The 9820-nt window shown below is 32.8% G+C and overlaps 1 protein-coding gene across 1 annotated transcript in view; it reads left to right on the forward strand.

Annotated features, from left to right (window-relative positions):
- The window catches only part of LOC110105041 (phytochromobilin:ferredoxin oxidoreductase, chloroplastic), a 32534-nt gene extending 27102 nt beyond the window's left edge, over window positions 1–5432 (forward strand). Inside the window, exons 4-8 of the mRNA XM_028693518.1 lie at window positions 2922–3015; window positions 3133–3264; window positions 4431–4535; window positions 4919–4969; window positions 5051–5432. Of these exons, the coding sequence (XP_028549351.1) occupies window positions 2922–3015; window positions 3133–3264; window positions 4431–4535; window positions 4919–4969; window positions 5051–5236 (568 nt within the window). The 3' untranslated portion in view covers window positions 5237–5432. The remainder of the gene's footprint in view (window positions 1–2921; window positions 3016–3132; window positions 3265–4430; window positions 4536–4918; window positions 4970–5050) is intronic.
- The last annotated feature ends 4388 nt before the right edge of the window (window positions 5433–9820 follow it).

Consider the following 9820-nt stretch of genomic DNA (forward strand, 5'->3'; position numbering starts at 1 on the left):
GACGGGTGTGAGGGCGACGGGTGGGGAAGTAGGGGCTGATTTTGATGATTTGGGAGGAAGGCTTTGATCCAAATGTGATGTTGAATTTGGATCGTGGAGGTGCAAGGGACGGTGGTTGGGGAGGGGTTGCCGGCGGCCAAGGCTTGACTAGGGCCGGCGGTTGTGAAGGAGGAAGGATAGGAATGAAGGGGATAGACCACGAGCCACAGACTCTTCCAATGACTGGTGGGTGTTGCTTTTCGCCCTCACCTTGGGCTCTCGCTCTCCTCTCTAACTCTCCACAAGAAGAAAAAGAAGAAGACAAGACAATCAAAACAAATTTTCATTCATAATATTCATTAAACTCAAAATGATACAAGAGACCACTATATATAGGTCTTGACTCATAAAAGTGAAAAAGACTAAATTGCCCTCTGGGCTACAAAGAAACATAACTCCCCACAGGGGTAAAATGGGAAAACAGTAAATCAAACTAGACAATAATAAAATACATCATGTCATCTCAATCAAAAGTAGAGGCGCTGAATCGTGGCCGTCGATCTGCGGTTTCGCCGGCGATAAACATGTCGATAGCGTCTGTCGATGTCCTCATCACTTCCTCTTTCAAATCTTTAAATCTTAGAATAATTCATATGCTAATTGATATCTTCAAACACTTGATTTTTAAAAATCATGATTTTGGTTGATTACACGGCAATATTATTTGATCAGAAATATTTTTGAAGTAAAGTTTGAATATATCACTTTTCTTATTTGATTTCTTGTCTAAATTAGATTTTTATTTTAAAAATAGACTTTAACCCAAAAGGAGCCGGAGCTAGGATTGATAAATTTTAAATTTCAAGTCTTTCTGGACCTTAGTGCAGTCAATACATTTCTTACTACGCTTCGAAATAAAATTAATAGGTAACTTTCTTATTTTGAGAAAATTTACTAAAATTAATTAATTCTTCTTAAAATATCAGCACCAACTCCACCTGATAAGAGTTTTTTGTCTATTCCATTTTATTTTTTATGTGTTTCCCTTCTTCTTTATAATATCAAAGGGGGAGAATGTATTTGTCTAGTTGTATTTGTTCAACTTATATTTGCATTAGTTTATATGGTTTTTAGATTCTAAGAGTTAGTTTTTTGTTTATTTCTATGCTACAAAAAATGGGAAAAAAACTTTTTTTTTTATTTCCCCTAGTCTCAACGAGTTGGATGCAACGGTGCAATCCATTTTGCAATATAAGATACCGATCGAAAAATTTTACGTATGAGATGAATATGTGCATGAAAGGTTCAAATGCATAAACTCACGTAAAATATTCTTCAAATTGGTATTGATCCTATCACTTGTAATTTTAAAATATAATAAAGAGTAAAAATGTGATCAAAAGCAAAGATTGATGCCAAAAAGGAGATCAACAGAGGGAGGAGAGACTAATCATTGTTTATACCTTTGATATTTTTGCTTGATGATGAGCCTTGATCTTGATGCAGTGCCTTAGTTTAAAATCTTATCCTTCCTTTTTTTTTTGTTAGTGTTATATCACCTCTAATTTTCCATAATGGTACTTAATGTCAACCTCATCAATTTCATTTTTTTTGCTAGTTTGATGGACCTAGATAAAGATTTGTTTTCTTTTCTTTAGATATGTCTCGAATATTGTAGTTGTTTTCATAGCCTTTGCTAGCTTTTATAATGGCATGTCATGTCAACTCTTTTTTACCATGCACTAAATTATTCTCTTCATCTAGGTCATTATTCAATTTCTTTGTTAACTACTCATTAGCATCATTTATACTATTTAAAAAAATTGTGTCCATACTGTGACACAAGACCCACTTATACTTCATGTTATTTAAATCCTTGAGGTGTTAATGATCTATCCTATTTCTTTTGCTATGAAGCTACAACAAAATTTTATGAAGATATTTAAATTATGAAGTTTCATGTTAGCAATCAATATACTTTCTTATATTTTCATTTATATGTTCAAACATGATCCAACTAAGTTCACATCTTGATGAACTATATGAAGGCTAATTGCTTTTTTTTTTGTGGGACATTTATGCCATTTAAGGCAAACTAACACACACAACGCATACACAAAGACTCAAACCCATGACCTCTTAGTTGGAAGCCTAAGCTCTCAACCAACAAGTCAAAGTGAGCTGTGTAGGCTAACTGCTTTAATCATTAAAATATGTTTTTTTTTTTCTTTTTTCTTCACCTAATTGAGTGCCATAATTCTAATCAAAACAAAGGCATTCATGATTGTCATATATGATTTTCATGTAGAATTGTGTTCTTGCATAGCTTGTATTTGGCTAGATTAGTTAATGAGTCAAACACAAACAAAAATTTTTGGCTTGTTTGCTTAATGAGCCCGACTGAACAACACTTGAGCTCGCCTACACCCCTAGAGGCAGTTGCTGCAACAAAAAGGGTGAGGAACTTGTGATGAGTGAGCATTCATTCGGTGTGAAGAAATGCTATGTGACAGCTTTAGTAGAAATAAGAGTAGTTGGCCTTGTTGGTGGTGGGAGGAGATTTGGTTTCTAGATTATATGGTTTAGTAGGGGGTAGCCTATGGAGAAAATACATGGGACTTGTATTGTAAATGATGATGCAATAACATCTACATATATAGAATATTGTAAACCATGCTTACATAATAATTGTGCTTTTAGTGGTCTGCAACTGGTCATTTCGGCAGTGAACATTTTTCTCTTGATAGTTTTTTTTATGAATACTATGCACAATCTTCATATCTCGGCTTCTCTTATTTGCACGTATTAGGAATATTCATTGCACCTAGTCATTGAAGATAAGAGTTTTAACAACATTACATATTTGCTAGATATTGTTTATGCGGTGATTTTATAAAATTGTAAGAAAGGACTTCAACTTACTATTCGTTCATTATTTCCAGGGACCTTAATCCTCTATATGGCGCCACCCTTCAAAGGGATTACAAAGAGAAATATTATCGAAGCTTGATGCCCCTTTATCAGAAATATGCTGAGGTACTTTTTGAACTATGAGTATTCTTAACACATTCACATGTGGCAAATTTTATAGCCGTATTCATTTACGAGTATTGTGATGGTTAAAATGTTGTTTTAACAGTTATAATCATACAGCTTTTGCCCTGGGGAGATAAGATCACAAGCGAGTCCCTTAAATTTTTTTCACCCATCGTCATATGGTCCAAGATCAATTCAACCCCGCAGAACTATGAGGTCTTATATGCGACATTCAAGGATTATTTTAAGGTACACTTTCTAGCATTTATGGTTACAAATGTATTAAATTATTTAAGCAAAAGTAACTTCTACACCATTTTATATGATAATTTTGTCTATCCTCTAGAAGATACCGTTGCTCCATACTAATTTTATCACCCAAATAAGCTATTGAAAGATTAGTGAACTTTTGCTAGAGAGCTTAGGGGAGAGTCTCTCTGGTCAAGTGATGGTTATCCTTGGATTTGGCATGACCTAATTGCATTTTGGAGTAAAAGTCTATTTGAAGTTTTGCAGGACACTTTGGAATTGAGAAAGCTATTGAATAAATTTATTGGAAGGATGATTATATTAAAGAGATGTTCGGAATAGTATCTATTGAAGATAAGATGGTTTAAAATAGACTTTTATTATTTGTACATGTGCAATGAAGTGGATTAAAAAGTAAAATGGGTTAGGATTGAGGTAACATTAATAGAAGTTAAAAATATATGCAAATATTAGGTTTAAATCTTTAGGCAACAATCCACAAGAATAAATTGTACATGAGGATTCATAAAATCGGCCTCAAATAGTTGGGATAAGATCAATAGTGATAGCGATGACCTCAATTAATAAATTTGTTTGTTATACTTATATAATATTTTTATGTATGAATAATTAAAAAAAAATTCCGTTGTTATCTTATCTTTCAAGAAGGAAGAAAAAATACACAATTTAACTTTCAAAATTATAATTCATGTATTATACTCCCTTCCATGCACATTTTGACATGTCAAGTATGAATTCTAAATAAAATAAATATAATAATTTATATTTTAACCGAATTCATATTTTCCACCTTAATTTTAAAACTAAAACCATATAATACACGCATATTTTAATGTCCGTTTCAATTTTGTATTTTATTAACAATGGTGGTGATGATTATTGAATAAATTTGATATATTGGTCAAGTTTTTGGACATGCATGTTTATTTAGGTAAGGTGTTCTGGAAATCTACTCTCATGCTATTTTCTAGAATGCTTTTGTTTCATTAGCCTAAGTTTTTATTGACATACTAGTTTTAAATTTTAATAGGTTGTTGGTTTTCTTTCCTTAATAAAGCATACACAAATAAGTTGGGATAATACCAAGTCAAAAAATATGGAGGCCATATGATAATATCACTCAAGTAATAACTGATCCTATGCAGGCATGGCTTGTTTCAATGGAACTGGCAGTGGAGGCAGTGAATGAAATGCAAACTGTTTGTAACTGTGAAGCGCAGCATAAATACTTAGCATGGAGAGCAGAAAAGGTTTTTACTTAAGTGCTTCTATTCTCCAACTGACTTTCCTTCATTTTTGTTTCACACTGTTTATTTTTGCTCATGTATTTTTGCTTTATTTGGTCTCCCTGCTCTTTCATCAAACCAAACAAATATTGCTTAAGAAAGCTTTTAAAATAAAAAAAAGGAAATGGCATTTCTGTAGTTTTATGTTTCCTTATAACCCCATCTGTTCTCCATCGGTTACTGATGGTTCTTTATAAAATATGTATGAATCTGGACTTGATTTCATCCACCGTGGTACGCTTTTTCTCTTTAAAAGTATCAAATAACTGTCATTCTTTTTTTCCTGCAAGTGTGTTTTCCTTGAGGAGAACGTTTTTAAGTGAAAATTGTCACTTGCTGATTCACAGGATCCAGGACATCCACTATTGAAAAGATTAATTGGAGAGAATCTGGCAAGAGTATGTTTTATCAAATCGGAGGACTTGTTCCACTGCATGATTCATATTTGTTCACCCATTTCTGTTTCTCATCAATTACAGGAAATGATTAGGCACTTTCTATTTGAGGGTGTTGATTCATTGGGAACCAAGACCTTTTTAGATTATTTCCCTGAATACCATTGTGTGGACGGTTCAATAAATCAGAAGCGCAGCATCATTGGGAAGGCTTATAAAACCCGCCCATGGGATGCTGGAGGAGAATTCATTGGTAGCAAGGCTAGTTAACTACTGCTGAATCTCTGTTGAAAATTTTGAATGAAATGGTTCTTTTGTTATTGTTATATATATATTAACTTATGTTTGACTTTTTGTTTTGTTGTTTATGTAACTTTAATGACTTTTTGAGAACACATTTTTTTATGGCTGTTGTGTATCATATTTACTTGGATGATTTTTTCATGTCATTAAACGTTTCCATTTACAACTGCTGTCATTAGATTTGACATTTGTGCATCCTCGCGGACTCATTCTAATTTTCTAAATTTGATAACAAACTTAACTCTATGTCCATTTCGAACAGATTAGTTGTCTTTTTCACCTGGTTACAAATTTTTAGGATGATTCAAAGGATGAAAACAACTAATCTTCTCCCCTTCCTCGTCTATCCTAGTCACAAACTATACATTTGCCATTTCCTCATTGCATGCTGAGTGCTTCCTAATGAAACAGAAATTGTATATGTAATTTCAGAGAATTGGAGAGGACAAAGACTTAATTTTATTATACAAAACTACTCCTATTTATATATCTATACAATATATCTTAATAAAAAAACAAATAACTATAGAATCATGCATAATTACCTTAATATAATCTTTCTTAAATAAGCCACCCAAATATAGAAGGAGATCAGTGTGATCTTGGTGAGCCTCCCATGGATCCTCATACTGGCCGTGGGATCAAGGGCCAAGGGATGACAGAGATTTAACAACGTAATTCAGGTGAGCCTTCCACATATCCCCATGCTGGCATTGAGATTAAGGGCAAAGGGACGTTTGAGATTTAACACTCCCCCTCAAGCTGGGGAATACAGATCTGTCATTCTTAGCTTGGTAATTAGTCATAGAAAAGTAGAGTTATAAACTCTCTTGGTAAGAATGTCTGTAACATCGATTTCACCCTTTTCCTGCACCCCATGCATCTTGGTTTCACCTTCAATAAACTCCCATTACTTTTTCTTTAGGAGCAACACCTCTACATCACCATCATACAAATTTTATGCATTCTTGTACTTTTATTAAAAAAAATCAACAATGCCATCATAAAACTTCTAACCGTATGGCAACCAAATTTTTATCTTTGAACCAACAATTGTGTCATCCAAGCTTTCCTATGCTTCCATGGTACAAGCCTTTCCTACGCTTTGTGAAAGGAGTATATGCATGAGAAGGTTGGAGTAGCTCTAGTTGCAGATAAGATTATAGATAATCGCCTTAGATGATTTGGTCATGTAAAATGTTGGCATTCCAATAGACGTATTAGATCCGACATATGTTAAGAAGATAGGGGTAGACTTAAAAAGTTCTGGTTAAAAAGTAGAAGAAATGATAATTTGACTCTTAATAACGCACAATGGAGAAAAATAATTCATTTAGCTTACCTCACTTGGTGGGATAAAGACTTATTGTTGTTGTTGTAGAGTGCTTTATGCTGACCTTTATTTTCTTGAGAACTATTTCACCATCATTGATTTCCTTATGCTTGACTTTTAATTTCATGAATTTGACTGCGCTATCCTTCTACTTACTTATCCTTTCGGACGCTGGTATTTAGTTTTCCTCAAGCATATCTTGATTGCATTTCCTTAACATCTTATTATTTTGTTGTATTCAATTTATGACTTTCTCAATTGTTAATGAATTGTTCTTCTTGTTCTAGAATGTCAGGAAGCAGATTTCTTACTGAGTTATTTCTTTGTATCCAATGCTAATAAAAGTGTTTCACCCATGATGGTTGGAGTTATTTTGTATGGCATAGCATTGATGTCAATTCATCTGCCAACTTTCTAGATTATCAAAGATTTTCTGTAGCAGGTAGATAATAATCTTATTTGTTTTCTCTACTATAGAAAATTGGCTATAGACTTCTCTTGCATAATATTAGTAAATTTCTTAATTTTGATAAGTTTCATTTGTACCTTATTGAGAAATCTAAATAAAGTATTTTCTTCATTCTTATAGTATGCCAATACATAGTTCATTGAGTTGAGAATCATGAAACATAGCTTCTTGGCAAGTCCGAGTCTAGCAAGCAATACTTTATACTTGATTTTTAGTGCCTTAAAAATAATTTTGATAGAAGATAATAATGCCAACCTTGAGAACTTTAGATTATAATGCCTTGTAATTGTTGGTTTTATCATAAACACCATCTATATGCATGGTTTGTATGCCCTTTTTTTTTGTCTCCAGGTTATTTTTACTCTCTTCCAACATAGAAAACTCGACAGCAAAATCTACGTGTATCAATACCTTGATTGCAAATAAGTGGCATGTATAAACTACCTCATTAGTCTTTCTTACAGCCCAGCTCCACTCAGTATATTGCTTAATGTTTCGTTTGGGACGACTTTTTTTTCTACTTTTTAAAACAGCTTTCTAATATAAAAAATTAATTTTTTACTAGAAAGCTGCTTTATGAAGCAGTAATAAAGCCGTCCCAAACGAAGCCTAAATAATGGACTGGGTGTTGCTTTTCGCTTCTTGTACCATGATTGAGCTAACAATATTAAAATTTACTCTTTAAGTATAGGAGCAAATTCTCTCCTAGTTTTGAGCTGCTAAGGAACTGGTTCAATGGCGAGGTATGTCTTCAACTTTTTGAATGACTTGAAATTCATCATCCCATACGAACTGATTTGAGTTGCAAAGAGCCTTTAATAATAGCATTCTTCTCCCTATCCGGAGAAACAGATCTATTGAGGCTGGCGAGCTTACCATTTATATTACTCATCTCTTGGATAAATTTTGGAGATTTTTTTTTTTTTTTTTTTTTTGGTTTTATATTGGAGATTCATTTCCATAATAGCATTGATTTCATCTAGATTGATTTTTATTTATTTTGCTGAGATCATATACCCCAAGTATTTTCTCAAGTGTGCTGCAAATAAGCATCTTACAGTATTTAATTTTATGTTATCTTCTAAGGGAAGAAAACATCTTAGCGAGGTCAACAAGGTGATACTCATCTTTTTTGGCTTTTAACCTCAAACATTATCAACGTACACCTCCAAGTTTTTTTTTTTTTTCTGTTTTACTTTTAAAGAATTTATTCCTCAGCCTTTGATGTATAACTAGTGTTTTGCAGTCTGAAGGGCATGACGTGATAACAGAATATTCTTTGGCCATGATAAAACTTGTCTTCTCTTCATTCTTTGGAGGCGTCTTGATCTAATGATATCTTAAGAATGCAATAAAAAAGCTTAAAAATTGTAATAAAACACAATGCTTTGAATTTAATATTGTTAATTCTTTCAATGATGTGGGTGGGATGCCTTTTGGTGGGTTTGGTGGATGAAAATTCTTATAGATTTTTTCTGTATTGGGTGAGGTTGTGATCTTGAATTTTTTATATGAATTTGAGGCCTCTCGAGTTGTATGATAGAAAGATGACCAAGACCAGTGCAAATTGCCCAAATTTATACTTATCTATTTTGGGAATGGGTTTTAAGTTATCAAAATAGGGGAAATGATGGTGGAGGATTACTTTATGATATAGAGTATTTTATTGAGGTTTAAGGCCTCGTATTGGTATAGAGAATAATATTTAATTGTTGTTCACCTAGGCCTTGTTGTGAGCTATTATGAAAGGTTTGGCGTGGATTTAAAGATTTGAGTGATGATTGGTTTAGATGATATAATGTAAAGAAAGGGGTGGTGATGATTTAGAAGAAGAGTTGCCTATAAATTTAAAGAGCACAAAAGATAATTTATAATATCATCAAAGAAAGGCTAGGTTAGGCCGCCAAGCACTAGGCAAAGAGAAGAAATATCTTCAAAGCAATTTGTTCATTCAAAAGTTGAAAATATTTAATTACAGAACAATCATATATATACACGTACACATTTACATGATTCTTGATCTACCTCATTAAAATGCATTTTAGAGGAGAAAAGTGAAGAGAATTGGTGGCTAACCATATAATGGAGGGTGTTTCAAACAATCCATTTAATGCTCTTTTCAATTATAAAACAAGTCATGGATGGACAACTAATGGCAGTATTAATAAAGAAAATAAAACTACAAAATACCAGAGAGAAAATGCAAATTTAAGTACTCTTTAGTTGGGCCTTCAACTGTGTTTTTTTCAATGGGTCTTTCTTTGATTGTTATCTTGAGCTTTGGTCATACCTTTTGTAATTGGACCTCTAACTTGATTCATCTAATGTGCTACATCATTTAAGCTCTTGAGTCATACCATTTTGACTCTTAACCCCTTCACTTTTGTCATTCATGGTGCTTATTTTGTTTATCTTATTATATGATGTATTAGGAAAATCTTTCGTAGGTTACTTGTGGTCTTGGTGATAAATAATACACTCCTTCAAATAACCTTCATTTATTATTATTATTATTATTATCATCATCATCATCATTAAAGATTTGAGAACTCTATAGTTTTTTATCATTATGATATAGATATAATTTAGATTTATCTTTTCCCTTTGTCAAATTATTTAGTGGTGTTAGCAAATTGGAGTATTCTTTATTATGGCTGGTTGCCATAATGGTGATAACCAATTAAGATGATGTAGGTGAACGTCAAAATACCTTTTGGGAGGCATTGCTAGGATTTTTTTTTTATTCTGG

The sequence above is a fragment of the Dendrobium catenatum genome, unplaced genomic scaffold (genome assembly GCF_001605985.2).
Source record: "Dendrobium catenatum unplaced genomic scaffold, ASM160598v2 fragScaff_scaffold_313, whole genome shotgun sequence".
Taxonomy (NCBI): Eukaryota; Viridiplantae; Streptophyta; class Magnoliopsida; order Asparagales; family Orchidaceae; genus Dendrobium; species Dendrobium catenatum.